The 26265-nt window shown below is 39.0% G+C and overlaps 1 protein-coding gene across 1 annotated transcript in view; it reads right to left on the reverse strand.

Annotated features, from left to right (window-relative positions):
* The window catches only part of LOC150085724 (lysyl oxidase homolog 2-like), a 286714-nt gene that overhangs the window by 119527 nt on the left and 140922 nt on the right, over positions 1–26265 (reverse strand). Inside the window, exon 2 of the mRNA XM_090374205.1 lies at positions 320–513. Coding sequence (XP_090230331.1) covers positions 320–513 — 194 coding nt within the window. The remainder of the gene's footprint in view (positions 1–319; positions 514–26265) is intronic.

Consider the following 26265-nt stretch of genomic DNA (forward strand, 5'->3'; position numbering starts at 1 on the left):
TCATTCCCTGACCTTTCCGCATCCTCCATATTTGGTGGTGACGGGCTCGAACCCGGGTCTAATCAAGAAACGTGTGCTACGCACTGTTGCTCCTTTCCACCTGGCTATGGAGGCGCCATCCTGACAGTGCATGCTTTAAAGTGAGTGACCGCACGGGTCTGTAGCTACTTCCATTCGCTCACAATTTTGATAACCAGAAACTGGCTTACAAAATTATATATAGATAAACTTATTTGAGCGTTAATTCTTAAAGAATTCTTTAAGAGAGAGAGAGAGTTTCATAGCATATTTGTTTTATTTACAGTATTTCAAAACTTACCCTTATTTTTTTCTTCTGGGTAGGAATATTTTGTGGTTGTACTTGAGGAGCAGGAGTAGTCGTCCTTTGACCGTCGCAAACGACACCAGCTGCTTCCGCAGCATTACAATCATTAACTCCCCAACCATCGAAACGACATCTGTCTAGGCTCCTTTCTCGCCCAGAACAAAACAGATTGTCCATCCATATTGGCTCTGTGAAGATCAAGAAAGTTTATGAAAACGTAACTCTAGAATGAATTCCGTATGTACTCATTCTATTAAACTTAATGACTAACATTTCACAGATAACTGTTTAGAGTCAGATATTGATTATTTAAAATTTAAATTTCATGAAAAAAACTGACTACGTACTGTAAATTAAATTAAGGAAAATAAAATAAATATAAAGTTTGGTTAAACTATTTTGTTGTTAAGGTTAAATCGTCCTCGAGCAAAATATCTGAACAGTTGAGATAAGAAAATGTTAGTTGTGATTATCATATAGAATATATTCCTACGTTAACTTTCAACACTATGCAACAAAACTCTAGAATGAATGCTGATGTTACTAGTTTTTTTTTTTTTCTTCAAAACCTAGATTTATTTAGCATATAAGAAATGGGACATATTTCTGATCTGCAAAGATTTTAGTCACTGGGCCATTTTAAATTGCTAATATTACGAAATGACCTGATGAACGTCTAAAATATCAACATTATATTAAGGATGCATTTGAAACTAAAGGAATTTTATGAAATTAAGGGGCCCAAACATATTCTTTGCCTCCGAGCCCGAAAAAGGATAGCTTCCCTCTGAATAAATCCTGAAAATTCGTTCGACTACATCACACAGCTAATTTCACTTTAAAGCAGTAAAGAACATGGAAATTGTTCATTTCACAAATATACGTGGTGTCAGTTCCAAACTCAATGATGTGCATTCCCCCTTAGAGTCTGCCTAGTCACACTTTTCCTGACAGAATCCCCATTATCGGATGATAATTGGGATTAAAGTTATTCCAAAAGAATATCTAGTTCTTCCTTCAATTTATTCAAACCATCCATTCTCAACTTAAATTTATGCCTCTCATGCGTGTAGTCTCAAGAATAGGAAGAATGCCAGTCACATTCAGCGCCTTAAACACCTTAATCAGATCACCCCGCAGGGGTATAGTCTCCAGAAACTGCAATTTGTAGAACTGAAGCCTTCCTAGGTAAGAGCACCTTTTTTTTTCCCTACACCAATATGGTTGCCCTTCTCTACACCCGTTGCAGAAGATTTATATCCTTCCTAAACTGAGGCCTCCAGACCTGTATACAATACTCAAGATGCTGCCCAACCATGGCTTTGTTCAAAGAGATAATGATCTCCTTATCTCTGCTAGCAAAGTTTTTATATATCATTGACAAGACCTCGTGAGCTGTCCTGGCAGCATGCATGTTCAGTGGCGTAGCTACCATGTAGGCAGACAAGGCAATTGCCTCCGGGCCCAGGCCCTTTAGGGGCCCGGCGTCTTTGGCTGTCTCCTGTTTTTTGCAATTTTCATTAAATAAGTAGGGGCCCAAACATGTTCTTTGCCTCCAGGCCCGAAAAAGGGTAGCTACGCTACTGGTCACGTTCATTCTCCACTACCCTGAGTATAGTACCACACAGTTGATAAGTTACTCTAAGATTACTGCTACCTATAAGTTTCGAGCCCGTCACCACCAAATACGGAGGATGCGGAAAGGTCAGGGAATGACCACCGCACATCCCGGAGCAATATGGCCTTGGTTGCTAATGCTCCTAAAAACCAAAACAACAACCTATAAGCAGTACCTTCATTTGTCAATGTTAAACTTCAGCTGCCATTTCCTAGCTCATTGACCCGATTTTCCTAGATCTTGTTGCAGTAGCTCACCCTGAAAACCTTTGTATCATCTGCAGACTTTGACATTCAGCCTGATATACTTTCATCAAATATTTGAGGTTGTCCTTGAGGTTGTCACAGACATTCTCTCAGATATGCCAGACAAGCTGTACTTGCTACCTCGGAGTCTAAAACGCTGATGGAACTGATATTCGGGTGACACTCAAGTCAAGTGAACCCAATTTCGGCGATGTTCGGACGGTCTGTGACAGCCAAATCATCTGCTTGCACCTTCACGATGGTGGGACTGTTAATAATCCTGGGTATAACCTCCATGCACAAGTACATGGTGGGTGACCACCCAGGTGTGAACTAACGTAAGCAGGTGTCGAGGTGTGGCGCCCACACCACATGGAAGAATGCCGCCCCTCTATGCTACCAGGTAGTACTAGGTGATAGATGACTCATCAAGCGGTGCAATACCACCACTTTGCTTATTGGAGGCTTGAAGTGGTGGATCCCATGTTTCGTCTCTAGAGCTAAGTTCCGGTCAACCCTTCCCTATCTCTTCCATCATGCATTGATGAATTTTGAGGTTATGATGAACATCGTGGCGAGATCCAATATTCCTTACATTTCGAGGGTACAGCTCTAAAACTGTGTTCGCAGACCGGCCGCTAGTTAGAACACCGGACCATCAGCTAGTGTATAATCTTGCTACCTCTACTCTGCCAGATAGTGACTGGAGGGAGTCCGAGAAGTGTGTATGCGGGGAGAATTGTCGAGGCCACGTTATGACAAGGATCCGGGTATATTCTTACCGTGTGTACGCCATATCCAAAAATTTCATTACATCATACAGCATATCCCACCCACTTTTTCTTACTATTGAATACACCATGAATTGTCAAACTAATAGAGCAAGCTTATCTGCGAAAAGATCTAAACTTCCCAAGCACTTCCTAATTCATTTCACAATTATACGTGGTCTCAATTCTAATCTCAACGATGTTCATTTCCACTTGCAGTCTGCCAAACCTCATGTACCTTTTCTGACGGAATCTCAGTTATCGGTTGATTCAACTACTGCTCATCTCAGATGCCCAAATTATTCCCTGTATGATTAGGTGGTAGTTGTGCATATGTCCGTTCTGATATTCCCTGTCAGAGACTTGGCAAATTGGAATCTACTCTCTTTGATCTTCTCTGGCTTCAAATCTCTCTACCTCATTGTGTCAAATTCATCTGTTGTCTCTACCGTTCTCCCAACTCCACTAATCACTTGGAGCTCTTTGACTTCCTCTCTTTGCAACTTGACATTCTCTAGTCCAACTTTCCTAACAGTGAGGTAATTTTCCTTGGTGATTTTAATGTTCACAACTCCAGCTGGCTTCCGTTTTCTAGTCACACCGACCCAGCTGGTCGAGATGCTGAGACTTTTGCAATTACTAATGACCTAGCACAGATTGTTCATTTACCTACAAGAATACCAGACAATCCTAATCATACACAGCCTTGATCTATTTCTATTTCTCTATTTCTCTTGATCTATTTCTCACAAACAACCCTTCTAAGTACACGGTCGAAGTCCTTTAGGCACTTCAGATCACAACTTGGTGACTGTCTCTTCTCCAATGGAAACTTTATCTCATGGCTATTCCTAACCTCGTGTTGTTTGGCATTACACAAATGCAAAATGGGATGACCTGCGAGATTTCTTTTCTTCTTTTCCTTGGTTGGATTACTGTTTCAAAATTCTGATGTCAACGTTTGCTCAGATCGTGTCAGTGAAATTATTCTTGCAGGAATGGAATCCGTTATCCCACACTCCACTTTAAAATCTCGTCCTTTAAATAAACCTTGGTTTTCCAATAAATGTGCTAAGGCTGTTCAAGAGAAGAATGTTGCATATCGTAATTGGCTTGTTTCTAATTCTCCAGTTTGATTTTCTGCCTACACCAAAGCTCGCAATAATTGTAAAGCAGTTATTAATCAGTCCAAACTAGAGTTTTAACGGGCTAAGAGTAGAAAACTTGCTTCTTGCCCTAATGGTAGCCGAGCAATCTGGTCTCTTGCCAAAGCTATTGGCCGCAACTTTTGCCCATCTCTGCTCCCACCTCTATCCAAACCAGATGGTTCTGTTGTCACTTCAGCCAAGGATAAAGCTGACCTGCTAGCATCCCATTTTTCTTCCAACTCATGTATTAATGATCGTGGTAAAACACCTCCCACCATTCCCAACACATTCCATTTAATGCCTCCTGCGGCCTTCCATCAAAAGGATGTCAGAATGATTTTGACGAATCTTGATGCTAAGAAAACTCCAGGTCCCGATGGCATTTCTTCACTTGTTCTCAAAACCTGTGCTCCTGAACTTACTCCTATTCTTTGCCGCCTTTTTTCACTTTCTTATTACAAAGATGTTTTTCCTTCTGCTTGGAAATTTGCTCATATCCAGCCAGTTCCTGAAAAGGGTGACAAATCCCTCCCATCCAATTATAGTCCCATTGCAATTACTTCTACTCTTTCTAATTAATGGAGAAATCAATTAACCGCCAACTCTTAAACTACCTAGAAACCTTCCGTCTGATCAACGATCGCCAATATGAATTGCCGTCAGTGTCGATCCACTGGTGATATTCTGGCTTATGTTACCCATTTATGGATTAATTCAATGGAAAGGTTCGGTGAAACGCTAGTAGTTGCTCTTGATATCTCAAAGGCTTTCGATTGTGTTTGGCATAAAGGTCTTCTAAACAAGCTTCCATCTTATGGTTTGCCAACTGTTTTTAGTAATTGGTTATCCAGTTCTCTCTGATCGCTCACTGATCGTGATGGTAGATGGCTCTCTGTCTTCTAACTTCTCCACTAATGCCGGTGTGCCCCAAGGTTCAGTTCTTTCTCCCACTCTTTTCCTCGTGTATATTAATGACCTTCTTCCATTCACTGGAAATCCTATCCATAGTTTTACCGATGAAAGCACATTGCATTGTACTCTCCATTTTGAGAAACCTTGTCGTGTTCAATCAGCTTCCACTTCTCTAAAATCTGCTACCAATTCCTTAAATGCCGATCTTCACGTAATTCTCCAGTGGGGGAAACACAACTTAGTTGATTTCAACTCTTCTAAAACTGAGTCTTGTCTTATATCTTGCAAAAAGGATTCTTCTGCTCCCATGCTTATCTTTAGTTGTTGTTATTTGGTTTTTAGGAGCATTAGGTACTAAGGCCATATTGCTCCGGGATATGCGGTCATTCCCAGACCTTTCTGCATCCTTCGTATTTGGTGATGACGTTTTCTTTAGTGACACTCCGATTTCTAGGCAAAATGATATATCTCTTTTGGGGATTACCCTGACTTCTAAACTCTCTTGGCACAAGCACATTACAAATATTGCTTCCTCTGCATCTAAAAAACTAGGTTTTCTCTTTCGCTCTCGGCGTTACTTTTCTTACAAACAGCTACTCACTCTGTATATATCGCAAATCCACCCAGCCATGGAATATTGTTCCCACATCTGGGGTGGTGCCCTCAAAACCTCTCTCAGGCTTCTTGATTCCATTCAGAAGAGGGCAGTTAGGTTAATTAATGATTCATCTCTGACAGAGTTTCTCCACTCGCTGTCTCATAGACGTACTGTTTCTGCTGCATGCCTGTTCTACAGATACTTCCATGGGCACTGTTCTTCTGAATTGGCTTCTATAATTCACGTTCTCTCTTTCAAAACAGTCCGAGCACATGCAGCACGAGCCAACATCCATTTACTCTCCAACTTCAAACTCACAGAACCATCTTTTCATCTTCCTCGTTTATTCATTCAACTGCCGTTTTCTGGAACAACCTTCCTTCATACGCATTTTCTGGAAATTACAGTCTACAGAAGTTTAAGTCCAATGTCAACAAATATCTTCTTTCGTCTTCTCAATCTCCAACCCAAGCATGGTACTAAGTACTATAGGTTTTAATACCTCTCGTGTTTGGGGTTTACATAAAAAATATATATATATATCAATATTTAATAAATAATGAAAACAACAATGAGCGAGCCCAGCACTGATACCGCTGGGACTCCATTGATAACCACTGTGTTCTTCCACTTAACTATCCCTTTATCCATAGCATTAGCTTGCTTTGAATTCCATATTGCTCCAGTTTATACAACAATCTTATGTGCAACAGTATCAAAAGCCTTCCTGAAATCTAAGTATATGATAGAATTGATAAAATAATATGATAAAATTTGATGATATAAATATGATAAAATATATGGCATCATATATATTTTATCATAAAATACATATCATAAAATTTTACGTCCAGTTCCTTGGTCACTGTATCATAACCAAATCATATTGGTTAGACAAAATCGGCCCTTTACAAATCCATGTCGTGACTGCAGTATAATTAAATTACTGTCCAGATGTTTCTGCATTATTTCTTTAACCAGTGCGTCCATTATTTTCAGTGGAACAGATGTTAAGCTAACATTTCTGTAATTATTCATTCACCTTTTGATCCTCCCTTATTAATTGGGGATACATTCGTCCATCTACAATCCATAGGTATCTTTCCTGAATCCAAGGTGTTCTCAAAATTAGGGTAAAAGTCTTGCTTACTTCCTATTCTGCCTCTATTAATATGATTGGATAAATCCCATCCGTTCCAAGTGCCATTTTTATGTTCAGCTTCAACAATTTCTCTTCTACTATTTTTTCAGTTATCATAAAATCATTTAGCTCCCCATTGGAGTTTGATAAACTTCTGGCATCCCCTCCCCTAAAGAATTTTTAGTGTGTGAATGTAGATGAAAAATACCTATTCAATTTGTCATAAATCTGAGCAAGGTCATCAACAATTAACCTAGCGACATCAAGTGGCCTAATGTGATTCGAGCCTTCCTTCTACTGCTAGTATAATCATAAGTCTTTGCTCTTTTACTTTGCATTCTTTGTCAAATACTTCTCATAATCTGCCTTAGCTTGCCTAACCTCCTTTTTGACTTTATTACAGGCAGTGGCGTAACTATGCCAATGTAAACACCAAGAGAAAGTCCTTAAGTTTAAAATACACCACTTCTAGAGGAGGGAGTGAATGACACGAATTTGAGCACTATAGAAAGCGGATTGAAATAAAAATAATGTATTCTGCAACGTAACAGCTGACATCATAACCGAAGTAAGCCGTGCTTGAAAGTTTAAGTGAAATTTTAGATTTGTGCTAATATTCAGTGTTATTTTGTTTTTCGTTAGTATTTTGTTATTTAGTTCAGTACAAAAATTTTAGAATTATTTTTGGAATTAACCATGGAGAAAAAGCATAAAAGCGGTGCTTATGTTTTTTACTCAAAATAAAACGCGTCGCTGACGAAACTCACAAAATAAGTTAAAAAAAATTCCAAAATTGACTTCGTATTTCGTTCATCCAGAAACAGAATTAACATCAACCACAAGTCAATATACAACTTTTGACACCGACCAAATGGGAAAAGAGCCATCAACTGAGGTTGAGCAAGAGAATGACATTCATAAAACACCTGAAGAAGAAAGAATCCTCAAGTAGACCATCTCCCTCCGTGGAAGAAAATTAAGTTTTTTCAAAGTTGAAAGAAACTGAAAATATCAATATCGAAAATCTTAGAGAATTGCCCCACTAACATTGCAAACTATCCAGAGAATTTAACAGCAGATATGAAGACATTTATTATAAAATACGGCGCTTCCAAGCCAAAAGGACCATTTCCGGAAAATAACAAAAACAGATAATTTTTGGTAAACTTACTCAACTAGTAAATCTGGATTAAAAATTTTGTGCTATTCCAAAAAAATTGCACAATCAATTCCATTTGTTGTGCTATTCCAAAAAAAAAACAAACTGGATTCCGTATATTGCGAGCCATGCTGGTTGTTTTCTGGAACTAGATTGTAACTGAACGAAAGGCATCAATGATTGAAAAAATTTGTCTACTAAAATTTAAGGACCATGAAAATAGCTGTAAGCACGTAGAGGCATGCATCGCGAAAGAAACATGGAAAATAAATACAGAACTTGATAATAATATTATGGAAGAAAATTTGCATTAACAATGTAATTTTTGGAGAAAAATATTGGAACAGGTGATTAAAATAATACTAAAATTTAAAAGTATTTCTTGGCTAAATGCCTAAGAGTACGAAAGATTTGTTTATGTATGGTAACAGCAGCAGCACTAGCATCATTAATACTACCCAAGTAGCATGAATGCATCGTTTAATTATATCTCCTATTGTGAATCAACTTTCACAACGAATGGCCAAGGCATTGCTCTGCTCTAGATAAGTAAAGCTTCACCAGTGGAGAAGACTAATGTCACTTATTCTCGGCGGATACCACCACCCAGATGAAAGGTCGAAAGCCGTCCGGATTAAAAATATTGATTTTGTGTTAACCATCGTACTGATAGAAAAATTTTATCGAGTATTAATTCAACATCAACGATTTTGCAAAGAATGAATATGGGTATTGGTCAATCTGCATTGGGCATAGAAACATCGTAGAAACATCAAGTGAAAAAATTAAGAAATGAATTTGAAAATATCGTCAAGAAAGCATCATCAAATAAACGTGGTGATTTGTTAAGAAACATTTTGATGAACTGGCAGAGGACTACCGATTTGAAATGCAGAACTGCTCTTTAAAGTTAAGATTTTTTATCGTGTGACTTAGTGAACGGAAAACTGCACAAAAGTTTTAAGGACTACAGTTTCTGACTTGTTTGCATTTCTTACTCCAACTCAATTAATCTAAATGAATGACAATTCCGTTATAAAAAAATGCAGAGAAATTTAAGTGCACAAGAAATTTAAGTTACTTTTCAAAATCAATTTAAATGCACTTACTACTTTGCGTAAAGTCACTAAAAAGTGAAATTTGCAAAAATTAAAACTATTCACGAATTTGCAGAACTACTCATAGTAAAATACTACTATATGAGTGTTAATTTTTCTGAAGTGTGCTCTTATTGATATTATTTTTGACAATTCCTGCTATTTCACCAGCCACCGAACGGTCTTTCTTGAAAAGAAGATTAACTAAAGAATTATTTGAGAAACACCATGGGACGACAACGTCTATCAGCGTTAGCACTGCTTAGCATAGAGGCATAAGAAGCCGAAAGAATGGACATTTCTAAATTAATGACTTTGCCAATGACAAATCTAGATGAAAACCATTCTTAAATCATGTAAGTCAACACGTATATTACTTCATTTAAATTTACAGAATTTAATATTATATTCGTTTTTATATTGTATTGATAAAGATTTTAAATACACGTTTATTGCCAATTTTTTATTTAAACTTAAGTGATCAGACTTCCTTGATTATGCGAGACAGTCCCGGTTTAAGTCGTTTGCTCCGCATTACAAACTGTCCCGGAAAATGTTCCGGATTGGACATGTACCCTCCATACTTAAAAATAAATAAAAAAATTATAAATTCTGTTTATATTCCGGGACGACCACACGGTCAGAGGAGTTCACAAGGTAGAGAGATTCCGAGAAACAGCACCATATTCAGCAGTCACGGGCTTGACTGCTGAATACACGGGTCACTCAAAGCACGTGTATTTATTCACAAACACGGTTTGACCACTCGGCTACGGCGGCCTCAACATTGCAAACAATTTTCGTTATGCTTGCCGGGAACCAGTGAAGCAACAGAGAGTTTTCGGTAGTAAATAAGTTGTGGACGTCAGAAAAAAGAACGCAACTGACTGTAGAAACGCTGAAAGCAATACTACAAGTTAAGTGCAATTTTGCTAATTCTTGAAGAATTTTACGAAAAAAAGCATATAATGAAAATTTAAGAAAAATTCACTCCGAGGAGAAATTAAATAAGTAAAATTTGTATTGTTTTTATTGTTCAAACATGTATTTTTATTATTATTTCACAGAAATACTTATATAATATAGGTATTTCGTGAAATAAAACAAATATAGGCTATCTTTGTTTATTTTTAAAAGTGTGATATTTTATTTTATAAGTTGAGTTCAAAGAAGTATGTATTTAATTTATATTTTGTTTGTGAATATTTTTTTATATAAAAAATGCGTATATTGTTTTTAGGGAGGGATTGTAAAATCTATGTTCCGTACTGTATTGGAATACTAAGGATCTGGTCACTTTAACCAAAACAAATATTTTCAGGGGGGAGCAACACAACTTTGCATTGGAGCCCACTTTTTCTAGCTACGCCACAAATTACTAGCTAATTTATATCTACGGCAGACTTTTAATCACGTGATAATTTACGTTATTCAGAAGCAATGAAGAAATGCCTTGAAGAGCAAACTGGCTGGACTACTGTAGTCACCCTTAGGAAAACAAAAGCACTTCCAGCAGTAATGGCTTTAATTAATTCCACATTATTACGCTGATCACTGATTAATAATGTGGAATTAATGGAATCACCCATGGATCTTTCCCCTGCAGATTCATGATGCATGTAGAAAGCGAGAAAGCTTGTTTATTACAAGAATAGAATACGGTACATTTTATAAATGAATGAAACAGCCGAGAGATGGCAGCACACAATACTCTCTTTATATGATACGAAATACAACCTGTTTTGCGCAGCTTATTTAACCTACACAATTTGGATGTTGCGTCCTCTGGTAAGGCTGGGCGAACTACCAACACATGTGATACAACTCTACCGGACGGTGGAGTCAACATTTCCGTTACTTTAACTTCTATACTCGTTGACATAAGTGTCATCTTATTGAAATGCTACTTTCTTGTTTTATTGCTCTAAACTAAATCTTTCCGCCAAATGATGCAGAAATTTTTGTATTTCCCGCATCCAAGTTCGTCCTCGATTATCAAATCATAACCGATCATCTGTAAGCCTTCAAAACTCGAGGTCGATGGCTTAGTTACACAGCTGCTCTGTTCATCCCCCACCCAGTGGGAGTGGTCCAGCTTATTACTTGCAGGCTGATGACGTCAAACATAAAGCCTAACCTTGCTATCCGGTACTAGCAAGGTCACCCACGTGATTATATAAAACCAAAGGGGACATGGAAATAGGGTAGCTTAGAAGAACCATATATGGCATCGGTCATTAATATATACAGTGTGTATATATATATATATATATATTTTTTTTTTTTTTTTTTTCGCTTAGCTGCACGTATTCTTTTTATTCCCCTTACGCTTTTTATTCCCCTTACGGCAGCAGGGTGGCTGTCATTTTAACTCAGAAAAATCAGTTGTACTGGTAGGTGATGACAAGGAAAATCCTTAATGCAACAGGTTATTTTCCTCCTACATCTTTAACCTACGGGAACGCTGCGTTCCAATGTGTCGCCAGTAAGCAAAATAATTTTCCGCCCTAAATGTTGAATACTGATAAACGTTAACCAATTAGAAAATAATATCAAAGGAAATTTCTGCGCCCTCTTGAACTGCCGCCCGTAAGCGACACTTACGTAGCCTAACCCCTTGTGGCGGTCCTGGCTAACGGACTTACACATTAACCAAATTCTAAATGAAAATCTTGCGTGTGATGCACTTTATGAACGACACGCTAAATGAAAATTCTGCGTGTGGTCTCGTTCAAAAATTGCATTTTACTTACAGAATTGATGTTCACAACTATATTTTCTTTTATTTATTATTACTGTTAGTGACACTTCTTTAGGTGCACTCCAGGCAGCTTTCACATGGGAAGAGCCGTGCCGAGGGAAAGGGAAACGAGGCTCTTGTATCAGGTTAAAAGCTGAAAGGGGCACCAAAAGAAAGATGGCTTGGCCTTGGGATATGATAAAGAAGCTTCACTTCAATAATAATAATAATAAATAAAAGAAAATATCGTTGTAAACATCAATTTTGTAAGTGGAACCTTTTCTCATGGAACCTTTATCTCATGGCTATTCCCAACCACTTGTTGTTTGGCATTACAAGAATGCAAAATAGGATGACCTGCGAGACTTCTTTTCTTCTTTTCCTTGGTCGGATTACTGTTTCAAAACTTCTGATGTCAATGTTTGCTCAGATCGTGTCAGTGAAATTACCACTGACCCAGCAAATAATAGAAACGCTGAAAAGAAGAGACTTAATGAACATCTAACAGACACCTGGCAAGAAAGATGGCAGACATCAACTAAAGGCGCTGTCACCAAAAGATTCCTCCCTGATGTCAGGGCCTCCTACCCCCTCACACCTGTCTGGTTTTCACCAGGACTCTATGCTACCTACCTCCTCACTGGACATGGCTCCTTCCAGAAAAAACTACATGATTTCAGAATTTCAGACTCACCCCGCTGCCACTGTGGAGAGGATCAGACGTGGGAGCACCTTGCCCACAGCTGTGAAATCTACGAGGATTTCAGGAGGATCCTAATAACAAAACTACGCTTCAACTACCAAAATCAAGAACACCTCACCCTACAGAATGAAGAAACTTACCGAGCTCTGACTCAATTTGCAATGGACTTATTTACCAGGCAGAAAGCACTACCACCACCTTAGTATCCGAATCAATAGGTCATAACAACCATGACTGCCAATTGTTGCTACGCATCATTGAGCCATGGATGCTAACGCCTTGGACCAACTTGCACAAGACTTGACCAGCAGTGCAATAAAAGACAGAGTCCGCACATACCTTGACAAATTCCTCATCATTGATTTCTGGACAAACTTCTCTCGACCAGATGTGACACATCTCATCAAGAAGAGGCCTAGCATCGATCCCTGGACTTGACCGTCAATCTTGGACTCCCGGTTTTGACCGCCCCCACTGTTCGTTCTGATGGACTACTGGACCAGCCTTCAGTCTGGATGCGACACAGACTCACCAAATGGAGTCCCAATGACGGCACCTGAACTAGACCTTACTGAACATGACCCATCCACCATAGCAGCACTCACACTGCTGGATTTCCAGCAAGTTGTCGGCTCCAACTGACTGGCCGTGCTAGCTGTACCTACCCTGAACTTGTGGAGTACATCTCTCTCTCATTTTTTTTTATTTATTTTTTTTTTCCGGCTTCTTTCTTCTGCTTCCTGCCATCCGTTCTTTTACTCCCCCCCCCCCTATTTTTCTCTTACAGAATGATTTTTTTTTTTTTTTTTTTTGTGGGGTGGTGGTTTTCGTCCACCCTCCACCCCACTCCTCTCTCTGGTGAGGCACTGGGCATGCCACACTGTCATCAGGGGCCATCTTCCCTAATGGCCCCTTTCTTCTGTTTCCTACCCTCCAGTCTTCTGCCTTCCTCTCTTACTTTTCTCTTGCACGTTTTTTTTTTTTTTTTATTTAGTTTATATATATATGTACGTGTGTGTGTGTGTGTGTGTGTGTACATATACATATATTTTTATATACACACACGCGCATTCCCCACAGGTCTAAATCTAAAAACATCAAAATTACTGCCAGACCTATTTGGCCCTAGAACAAGTTATCAGCGAACAACCCTACGCTCTGTTAAAATTACAACCGTTGCTCAAGAAACAGCGATCATCTCATTCTCAAATCTGGTCCTAGCCACTGAAATCCCAGGAAAGTAGGTGGCAGGACCCGCCAGAGTACTCTAGCTACAGTGGTACACCCGGTCAGCCTCCCTGTGGCATGGTGTGGTAAAGTCGGGTCCCACTAGGGGCTCGGCGGCTAATAGACCGGAGGAACAAAGGGCACAACACAATATACAGCACATGACCCCCACACACACTTCAAATCTCTGGCCCCGATACAATGTACACCCGCGGAGATGGGAGAAATCCCAGGAGCCGTTAGACACTAACATACCTTATACCTTATATTCTTGCAGGAATGGAATCCCTTATCCCACTTTAAAACTCCACTCCACTTTAAAATCTCGTCCTTTATCTAAACCTTGGTTTTCCAATAAATGTGATAAGGCTGTCCAAGAGAAGAATGTTGCATATCGTAATTGGCTTGTTTCTAATTCTTCAGTTTCATTTTCTGCCTACACCAAAGCTCGCAACAGTTGTAAAGCAGTTATTAATCAGTCCAAACTAGAGTTTGAACAGGCTAAGAGTAGAAAACTTGCTTCTTGCCCTAATGGAAGCCGAGCATTCCGGTCTCTTGCCAAAGCTATTGGCCGCAACTTTTGCCCATCTTTGCTCCCACCTCTGTGCAAACCAGATGGTTCTGTTGCACTTCAGCCAAGGATAAAGCTGACCTGCTAGCATCCCATTTTTCTTCCAGCTCATGTATTAATGATCTTGGTAAAACACCTCCCACCATTCCCAACACGCTCCATTCAATGCCTCCTGTGGTCTTCCATCAAAAGGATATCAGAAGGATTTTGATGAATCTTGATGCTAAGAAAACTCCAGGTCCTGATGGTATTCCTCCACTTGTTCTCAAAACCTGTGTTCCTGAACTTACTCCTATTCTTTGCCGCCTTTTTTCACTTTCTTATTCCAAAGGTGTTTTTCCTTCTGCTTGGAAATTTGCTCATATCCAGCCAGCTCCTAAAAAGGGTGACAAATCCATCCCATCCAATTATCGTCCCATTGCAATTACTTCTACTCTTTCTAATTAATGGAGAAATCAATTAACCGCCAACTCTTAAACTACCTAGAAATCTTACGTCTGATCAACGATGACCAGTATGGATTCTGTCAGTGTCGATCCACTGGAGATATTCTGGCTTATGTTACCCATTTATGGACTAATTCAATGGAAAGGTTCGGTGAAACACAAGCAGTTGCTCTTGACATCTCAAAGGCCTTTGATCGTGTTTGGCATAAAGGTCTTCTAAACAAGCTTCCATCTTATGGTTTGCCAACTGTTTTTAGTAATTGGTTATCCAGTTTTCTCTCTGATCGCTCATTGAGGGTGATGGTAGATGGCTCTCTGTCTTCTAACTTCTCCACTAATGCCGGTTTTCTCCAAGGTTCAGTTCTTTCCCCCACTCTTTTCCTCTTGTATATTAATGACCTTCTTCCATTGACTGGAAATCCTATCCATAGTTTTGCCGATGATAGCACATTGCATTCAACTTTCCATTTTGAGAAACCTTGTCCTGCTCAATCAGCTTCAACGTCTCGAAAATCTGCTACCAATTCCTTAAATGCCGATCTTCAGGTAATTCTCCAGTGGGGCAAAGACAACTTAGTTGATTTCAAACCTTCTAAAACTCAGTCTTATCTTATATCTCGCAAAAAAGGATTCTTCTGCTCCTATGCTTATCTTTAATGACTCTCCGATTCCTAGGCAAAATGATATATCTCTTTTGGATATTACCCTGACTTCTAATCTCTCTTGGCACAAGCACATTACAAATATTGCTTCCTCTGCATTTAAAAAACTTGGGTTTCTCTTTCGCTCTCGGCGTTACTTCTCTTCTAAACAGCTGCTCACTCTGTATAAATCGCAAATCCGCCCTGCCATGGAATATTGTTCCCACATCTGGGGTGGTGCCCCCAAAACCTCTCTCAGGCTTCTTGATTCCATTCAGAAGAGGGCAGTTAGATTAATTAATGATTCATCTCTAACAGAGTCTCTCCACTCACTTTCTCATAGACGCACTGTTTCTGCTGCATGCCTCTTCTACAGATACTTCCATGGGCACTATTCTTCTGAATTGGCTTCTATAATTCCTGCTCTCTCTTTCAAAACAGTCCGAACACGTGCCGCCACCAGCCAACATCCATTTACTGTCCAACTTCAAACCCACAGAACCAACTTTTCATCTTCCTCATTTATTCATTCAACTGCCGTTTTCTGGAACAACCTTCCTTCATACGTATTTCCTGAAAATTACAATCTACAGAAGTTCAAGTCCAATGTCAACAAATATCTTCTTTCGCCTTCTTAACCTCAAACCCAAGCACGGTACTAAGTACTATAGGTTCTAATACCTCTCGTGTTTGGGGTTCTCAAATAAAAAAAAAAAAAAAAAAGTAAAATACCGTTTTTGAACAATACCACACGCAAAATTATCATTTAGAATTTGGTTAATGTGCAAGCCCGTTAGCCAACAGATGCTTATTATGCCCTTACATATGGTGTGATTAGTCTTTATCCACATAAATAAAAAAAATTCTGTTTATACTCCGGGTGAGAGGAATTCACAAGGTAGACTTATACATTAGATTAGAATTATACATTAAACCCGCACTCAGAGAAACTCTGTAAAGTACGGCACAGCAATAAACTCCAAGCTACGAGCTTTCAGGACTCAAGACACTACCAGAAACAGTACAACCAGCCTGTTCGTATCTCGACTGGATCCATTCACAACCCCTGAACTAGCCAAACAGGTTATATACGAAGAGGTGAATCTACGGCCAACTGTACACAAACTACGAGTCAACAATATGCTGCATTCAAAATTGACTGTAGCCGACAGCAAGTAGATCTGATAGGAAGCGTCGCCGTTTGGGTTGTCGGAACGAGGATCAGGCCATTTGTTCACTATCAATCAACCTCGAAACCTAAAGCGACTACTCAGATTCGACAAAAGTACTCCCACTGCAGTCACAGCTGACTTGGCGATTATAATTGCCTGCCAGAAAGGATGCCAGCACCAGAATCTTCCCACACTAGAATACTGGAACAAACTCCGCCCAAGATTAGTAATACCGTCCTCCAACGCGAGAGAAATCAAAGTCGCCTCATCCCTGTCCTGATCTCTCATTATCGAGAGCCTCTACTTGTTCACAGCCAGGAAGCAAGGCTCCCTCCCGTGAGGATAAGCATTACAACCTCTCCTACTATCCGCGTAATGTTCCAGAATATCAGGTCCTTAAGAAATAAACTTAATACACTGGAAGAGATTCTACTCTCAAACTCACTAGACATATTGTGCCTCGCTGAAACGTGTTTAGAGGCAAACCAAACAGATATAAGCTGCTCCATTCCTGCAGGCTTTCATGTACTAGCTGCCTCTCGCGATAACCGCAGAGGGGGTGGAGTTGCTATAATTTTCAATACGATAAAGTTCTCCATCGTACACTCTGTCTCAAGTATCTTTCAAGACGTGGAAGCCTTAATGATAACTCTGGAACATCAAGGTACCACTATAGACGTCGCATCCCTGTACCTTCCTCCAACCCCAACTATGATGGCCATCGACGAAGCCACTAACTGGTTAATAAATAATCTCCACCCAGCAGCCACTCATATCGTATGTGGGTACTTCAATCTTCCGCCATCTACCCAACATCTCAAAAGTCGTCTCACAGAATCTGTCCAATCAATCCAAATATTCCAAGTTAACTACCAGCCAACGAGAGACCAAAACCTACTGGACATAGTCTATTCCTCGGCAATATGCCAACTCGAAGAAACCACACCCGATATGTTTCAATCAGACCACCAACCAATCATATTTACAGCTCTTCTACCAAAAAAAAATATTTCAATACCCCCAAAACCAAATCTGTGAAAAAGGTCACCGCTCCAAAATTTCTGAATCCAGCACTCTGCATTGAAGCTGCATCCACAGTCCCATGGAACATCTTAGATGGATGTGAACTGAGCCTCGCAATCGATTTAATGACCAAATGGATCAATACCATAGCCCTTCACACCGCTACCATGACAGTCACCATTACTCCGCGCTCCAGAGCATGGTGGACTCCCCAGCTCAACCAAAGTTTCCATTACAAACAATTATTACACGCCAAGTGGAAAGCTTCCGGCGATGCCCAAGACCGCATTTCATTCTCCAAAGCCAGGGCCGAATTCAACAGAAACAAATCAGCTGCAATTAAAAAGCACCTCGAAAGAACCCTAAAAAGGGGAAAACCATTCTACAGAACAAAGGCTAGTTCTTCCAGCAACATCGACCGAATTGACTGGCTCAACCACGTTGCCAGATTTTCTAATCAACCTCCAGCTCTACCTAATCTGCTACTCAACCGCTCTCATCTCACTGATAGTCTCGCTACGATCCGAATTTCCAAGCAACAACTGATGCAAGCCATTAATACTCTCCCTCTCACAGCAACCACCGGTGACGACGGCATCCCCCAGTTCATAATCAAATGTTTAAGCGTCTCGAAGAGATGCCTCGAAGTTCATTTCTTTCCACCCCAGTGGAACAGGTACTCTGTCTGGCCCCTTCCTAAGCACCAACAATCGACGCTCCCAAGCCAACATAGGCCCATCGCTTGCGCCTGTATTGCTAAAAATTCTGGAAAAAGCACTGCTACCGTCTGTCACCCATCAAATTCTCTGTGACAGTCCTCAGCAAATACACTATGGGATATCAGGAAGGTCAACTATAACTAACTTCGCAACAACCACTCTGCACATCTTAGAAGCCTTTGAACAAAGACAGGAATTGTCAGTTATATATCTTGACATCCATTCTGCATTCGATGCCATCTTTATACCTATCTTCTACTTCTCTTAGAAAACTACTTCAATTTTCGCGGCGATGTTCTCTGGTTCCTAAAATCTCTCCTATCGAAGAGGACCCTTGTTCTAAAAATCGGAACAACGACCTTCACGCGTCACATAACTGCCGGTGTGCCTCAAGGGGGGGTCCTGTCTGGCATTCTCTTCCCTGCAATCATGGTGCTGTTTGTGACCAACAAGTGCAATTGGATCACATATGCTGACGATGTCAAGCTCCTTACTAGGATATCGCCATCCAACTCGGCAGCCGAAACCACTCAGCAAATCACTAGCAAACTGCAGGATATGGCTGACTACCTCAATACTTTCAACCTCCAAATCAACCCGCTAAAATCGGCACAAATAATTTATTCACTAAAGGGCAGCCCAAAAACATTGGAGCCTGTGCTTAACGGCTCCTCAGTTCCAAGTGTTCAAACGCACAATGATTTGGGGGTCGTTTTCGACTCCGAACTATCTTTCAACGATCACGTAAACCTCATACAGTCGAGGCTGAATTCACAAGGTGGGTCGCCAAACAACAGCTGCTCCACACCACCGACCCACAACTGGTAAAAAGATACATCGTATCAATCCTTTACCCGACAATACTGTATGCTTCAGAGATATGGGCCTCGGCTGCCGAATCCAACATTAAAAGAATATTCTCTGCCGAATTTTGGCTTCTAAAATGGGCCAACAGCAAACTCCACCTTCCCCCAGATCTCAGATCAACGAAGTTAGCAGAAGCCCTTCAACTACGCAGTCTCCGATCCTACATCGGAGAAAGAAGGCTGCTGTTCACCATCAAGATGGCAACCGGTAAAATTACAGAGCCAAACTTCTGGGATCACTGCTCTTGGCGCATTCCTCCCCCTTATCCCCGGTGTTCAGCACAGCTGCTAGCAAGCCGTAACCGGCTAGTACTAACCGACAGATTCCTGCCAAAGCAAATGCTGCCCTCACTGCAAGCCATCGACGGGGACCTCCAAGAAGTGGTCAATAATAAAAAATACAGGACGGGAATCCTCGTGGAACTGAAAATGTAAAACTGTGCTTTGTTGCCTTCCAATAATCTGATGTAACTTATGTTTTTCTCATGTATATCTCTTTTGTAAATATGTTTTGTAAACCCCTGGCACCACCATGCCGTGACGGGACTAATTGTATGTCTATCATGCTGCAATTAAAGATTCTGTTCTATTCTATTATATCACTAATTCCCGCTTCGACATTGAAGAGCTGTAGTTCATATAAAATGAATTGGGAGTCCCTGCTAGGAAAAGTAGCTAGTGTGAAATTGCCGTCAATGCATAAAATTTCAATGTAATGTCCAGTCTAAGAAAGATATCTTTTTAATAAATGAATTATTACCCGGAAAGCTGAATTCCACACCATGGAAGTATTCTGCAAAGTAAATTGCAGTCAGGCCGGAAAAGTATTCTCATCAAAATTGTAGCTAGAAAATGAACACAGATCTATTGCAAATGCATCATCTTCATAAGCGTTGAAATATGTTTAGTTAGAGGTTGACGTTTCCAATCGACTCGTCCAGTACACCGACTTAAAAGACCAATCAGTGATGAAATGCACAACCTGAAGCATCGTCGAGTACTCAGACTTGAAATGCCACTTAGAGAATGACAAGGATCGCCACGAAAATGCAAAACTAAATGATTCAATCCCTCCCCACACCAATCTATACACCATTGTATAGATTGGTACAATGGTGCGCACGAGCGACGCAATCAGTACCACTACAGTGACTTGTAAGCTCTGGCTTACCAGTAATGAGGGAAAAAAATATATATATATATATTATTATACTCAAAATTTTGGAGACTAGACCTAATTATAGTTTGGCTAAATTTAGCAAATATTTATTTGTTGGGGAACTTTCACCCATAAAAGGTCAAGGACCGTTTTCCTAGTTGGACCGCTCTCTCTCAAAAAAGACCGTTTTCCTAGAAATGGCCAAACCAGAGCAATTATACGGCGGAGTGGGCAGAAAAAGCATTAGAAACTCAAGGGCGACGGATTAATGGGGATTAAAGAAAAATAAGAGGAGGAGAAATGAGAACATAAGTTGGACCAGCTGCTGCCTAGTGATGATGATCTCACTACTGACACTTCATACCATCTCTCTTTTCGAGATTTAAACCAAAAATACCTTCCTTTAGAAGAAACAAGTCCATTCACTGCAGAGGAACTTACTTCAATTTTGAATAAAATTCAGTCAAACAAATGCCCTGGCGATGACCTGATTGACAATATATTTATCAAACATTTTTATGACCTAAGGACCAAAGTTCTACTTAAATTATTCAACAACTGCTTAAATACTGGAACATTTCCCAAACCATGGAAACACACCATTCTTAAGATTTTACATAAACCTGGTAAGCCACTAGACAATGCCAGATCCTACCGCCCCACAGCCTTGTTCTCTCAACTGGAAAAAGTGTCAGAGACTAATCGCTAATAAGATTACCACACTGCAGGGAGCTACAAGTGCAACATCCTCTCTTCAATATGGTTTTAGGCAAGGGCTTGGATGCGAAGATGCCTTATTAGAACTTCGCCACCTTATTGATAGCTCCACTTCCATGGCGATCTTTATCGATTTTGAGGGTGCTTTTGATTCTTTATGGTGGGAGAGCGCCCTCGGTAGACTCCGTTCCAATCATTGCTCTCTTCAGCTTTATAAACTTGTTAGAAACTACATTGCTGATCGCACCGTCACCACTAAAAGCACGAAGATTCACAGATCTGTCTCCCGTGGTTGCCCCCAAGGATCAATTTTGGGTCCCTTGATTTGGAACCTAGTTCTTGATGATTGGCTGCTTAGGACAACTGAATTTCAAAATGTGCAACAACTTGAGTATGCAGATGACCTTATCATTTTGGTGTATGGAAACTCAAGATCTGATTTAGAACTCTATGCCAATGAAGTACTCTTTGAACTATCGTCTTGGTCCTCTAAGAACAATTTGAAATTATTCCCAACCAAATCGTAGATTATGATTTTTAAACACAAATTAGACTAAGGCAGACCACCAGTTGTAAAATGACAAGAAATCACTTCCACTTGTCCGAAGCACCAATTTTTAGAAGTCATCATCGACGACCGCTTTTCCTTTACTGTACATATTTAACATCTATCGGCCAAAGTTTAAAGTTTTACCGCAATGCTGCTCCAAATTACCAGACAAGATTGGGGATTGAACACTAAAACCTTACATCTATTTTATAATGCTGCCATAATCCCGATTATAACCTATGCTGCCAGCCTTTGGTTTAGACGTACTGCGCTTAACTGTACAAACTAAATTATCCGCTATTCAACGTTGTTTTCTCCTTAGCCTACTTCACGTTTGCCGAACAGTATCAACTCTAGCTCTACAGATTCTTGAAGGCACTATACCACTTGAGCTGCATGTTGTGTTTAGAGGGCTTTGCTTTTACATCCGCAAAGGCATTTCTACGGAATTTCAGGAAGTCAATATTAACCCTCAAGCTGATCCCAAAACTGAACGAACCCGATGCTGGAATTTGTTAGTGAACACATGCAGAATAGATGGAATTCTACAGAAAAAGGATCTATTACCAAAAAATTCGTTCCCGACATAACTGCACTACTTTCATCATCCACCAGAAAATGGTTTTCACCCTCAATGTTTTCCTCCTGCATACTAACTGGACATGGTTCACTTAACGCAAAACTCTAAGAATTCAGACTTTCTCATACATTGTCCTGTCGATGTGGGCTACGGGAAGACTCTCCTCACGAACTTTTTGAATGCTCCATTTACGAGGACTTAAGATTGTCTCTTAAGGCAACAGTACCAAACTTGTGTCCCGGAGGTGAAAAGATACACATTTCTATCAACAATTTCCAGGTTCTTCAAACCTTCTGCAATGCTGCTTTTAATCGCAGGAAGGCTTTCAACCTCAATGTTAATTCAAGAAATCAAACTTAAAACACATCATAAATCATAATACAGCCTATTGCCTCGTCTGTCGTCCTGACAACCACAAAATTGTTGTGGTTATCAAGAACACAAAGGTTTTAACAGATGCAGCACTTTTCTGACTCATCCTTTATCAAGACTCTCTGCAACTAAATCCTTCCTCTGTTCAGTGACACCGTCATCGACCAGAGACTTCTGATACCACTCCAGATTAACATAATTATATCTAGATTCCTGCTGATCTTGTATGGATGATATTGCTACTTCTGTTTGACAGTACATGGATAAAGATTTTATTTTATTTTTATTTTATTTGAATTTTTTTTATTTTACTTTATATTTATTTATTCTTTTTATTATTTTTCTTTTTTTTTAATTTTTCTCTTTACTTTATGCTATTCTCTTTCTGATTTCTTCGTCTTTTGCTGTCCTGTCTCCTGGGAATGACTGTGCGGCGCACGCTGTTGCTGGCAGAGGGTTCTTTTGAATGGCTCAAACCTCTCCTTGGACATTCAGTGCGGGACTGTTGAGGTTGGCCATGGTACATGCGGCTTACCTCCCCGTGGTGTAGACGGACACTGGGCAGGCTTTTCAGGTGATCGCCTGCCTGGCGACAAAACAGCCAGAAACAACTAAACAACACATACACTGCACGAACATAATATTACACACATTTCTGGCCTGGGGTTCTGTAACCATCACAGTGTACAAAGGTGGAGTTGAACTTTTGTTCAGGTGCCGTCCTACATAAGATACTATACATGTCTACATAATTTGATATTATTATTATAATTATTAGCCATACGACGCAAGGAAGCCTGAGGCTTATGCTGCACCAGCGAAAAAAAATTCCAAGTCACCCCTGAGGGAGAGAGAAGTAGAAAGGAATTACCAAGAAAGAGAAGAATGATGATATCCAGCTCGGGACCCTGGGTGTGCCAAGTCCGTACTCACCGGATGTGAGTCCCGGGGGTGTATATATATAACCCCTGGCTTAGTGCCGTGAAGGATTTGTAAATGTAGGGTACCTGCGTGTACCTAGAAAACTTACAATAAAGATCATATATTAGTAAAATAATAAGAAGAGTTTACCTCAATATAGTATGTAGAACACTTCCGTAATACCCTTCAGAAATTAAACCGGAAAAAACTAAAAAATCGACAACTTACCGGTACATTAAAGTAAAATAATTAAATAATCAATTTAACACAATTCAAAATCGTTTTGAATATTTTCGTTAGATTCTTTTAATTGCGTTAATTTGATTTTTTATTTGTTTTAAATTGATTTTGAATTGTGTTAAATTGATTTTGAATTGTGTTAAATTGATTATTTAATTATTTATATTTTACTTTAATGTACCGGTAAGTTGTCGATTTTTTCGTTTTTTCCGTTTTAATTTCTGGAGGGTATCATACGGAAGTGTTCTACGTACTATATTGAGGTAAACTCCTCTTATTATTTTACTAATATTATTATTATCAACGTAGAACATATTGAGTATTACAGCTCCGATTCGTACTATCTAAAGATAGTATATATATATATATATATATATATATATATATATTTCCAAGTATAACAAAGCAAATATTAAATGTTATAATAAATATAAATTTTATAATAAATATTAAGTAGTCACATAACCAATTAATGCCATCTAGGACGATTAAACATTACATCGGTCTGTATGAATATGAGTTAAGTTAATAATGGTAAGAGTTTTTTAAAGGTAAAATATGATATACTAGCTTATCAGGTAAACCATAAACCATGGCGGGTACCCAACGTGACCTGGAAAAAATCAATCTATGCCATGACATAAGCCATAAATTATAAACATATATAAAAATAAAAATACCATTAAAATGTTAGTTATGGCAATAAGATACATTGCAAGGGACTTTTTCGAGGGCTAACCCTTACAATGTATCAACCATAATTAACGAGCTATCCGTTTCTGTAGTCATCGTCCAGCATAACTATGTCCTAATATACGTAAAATAGTATTAAATTAGAGCCAAATGTATAAAATTTGTAGTAGTTAGAGCCAATTGGTAGTAATAAAATTTGTTAATTAATCCCAAATTTAGCAGTAAACTGCCAAGATGACTGTTAGCCCGACGGATAGCCAAAATTTTAAATTAAATTAAGATTATTAGAAAGAGCTATAATTATTGTTAGGCATATGTGCGTAGTTGATAGTAAATGCTGCCACGGTAGTCTAATCAAAAATAATAAAAATAATAACAGTGTGAGCTATAGCTAATAAAGGCGAACGGAAAAAGTATAAGAAAAGATATAGTACCTCAATCCCCCTTAATACTCTAATAGTTCATGAGGTATGAAAAGATAGGGATAAGAAAGTGAAAGTTAAACAGCAAAGAAAAAGCAAAATAATTAACATAGGATGTAACCTTATAGTAAGGTATCCTGGTTAGAATGATTTAAGATTAAAATTAGAGTGCTTACCACCGTATGGCCAAGGTACTAGAAAACCACATGTATTGGCGTGTGTAGCATATATAACTACCGATCGCAGCCCCCCTAGGAAAAGTAATAGTTAAGTTAAGTGATAAAATAAGTATAATTACATACAGCGCCCTCTGCTGTTATTTAATATACTGTATAGTATTACACATAGAAAAGCCGTCAAATAAGTATCTCTCTCGAAGTAATAATAGAAGTTTACAGAATAAGTTCCTACCAGAATAAGTTTATACCAGAATACGTTTACCAGAATAAGTTAAGAATAAGTTTACAGAATAAGTTCCTTACAGAATAAGTAAGTTACATATAGCTTACTCGCATTAAAAACTTGTACCTATATTTGCTCCATGGGTAGGAACTTATTCTGTAAACTTCTATTATTACTTCGAGAGAGATACTTATTTGACGGCTTTTCTATGTGTAATACTATACAGTATATTAAATAACAGCAGAGGGCGCTGTATGTAATTATACTTATTTTATCACTTAACTTAACTATTACTTTTTCTAGGGGGGGGCTGCGATCGGTAGTTATATATGCTACACACGCCAATACATGTGGTTTTCTAGTACCTTGGCCATACGGTGGTAAGCACTCTAATTTTAATCTTAAATCATTCTAACCAGGATACCTTACTATAAGGTTACATCCTATGTTAATTATTTTGCTTTTTCTTTGCTGTTTAACTTTCACTTTCTTATCCCTATCTTTTCATACCTCATGAACTATTAGAGTATTCGAGGGGGATTGAGGTACTATATCTTTTCTTATACTTTTTCCGTTCGCCTTTATTAGCTATAGCTCACACTGTTATTATTTTTATTATTTTTGATTAGACTACCGTGGCAGCATTTACTATCAACTACGCACATATGCCTAACAATAATTATAGCTCTTTCTAATAATCTTAATTTAATTTAAAATTTTGGCTATCCGTCGGGCTAACAGTCATCTTGCCAGTTTACTGCTAAATTTGGGATTAATTAACAAATTTTATTACTACCAATTGGCTCTAACTACTACAAATTTTATACATTTGGCTCTAATTTAATACTATTTTACGTATATTAGGACATAGTTATGCTGGACGATGACTACAGAAACGGATAGCTCGTTAATTATGGTTGATACATTGTAAGGGTTAGCCCTCGAAAAAGTCCCTTGCAATGTATCTTATTGCCATAACTAACATTTTAATGGTATTTTTATTTTTATATATGTTTATAATTTATGGCTTATGTCATGGCATAGATTGATTTTTTCCAGGTCACGTTGGGTACCCGCCATGGTTTATG

The sequence above is a fragment of the Mastigoproctus giganteus genome, chromosome 5 (genome assembly GCF_048544385.1).
Source record: "Mastigoproctus giganteus isolate SK-2022 chromosome 5, ASM4854438v1, whole genome shotgun sequence".
In the NCBI taxonomy this organism is placed as follows: Eukaryota; Metazoa; Arthropoda; class Arachnida; order Uropygi; family Thelyphonidae; genus Mastigoproctus; species Mastigoproctus giganteus.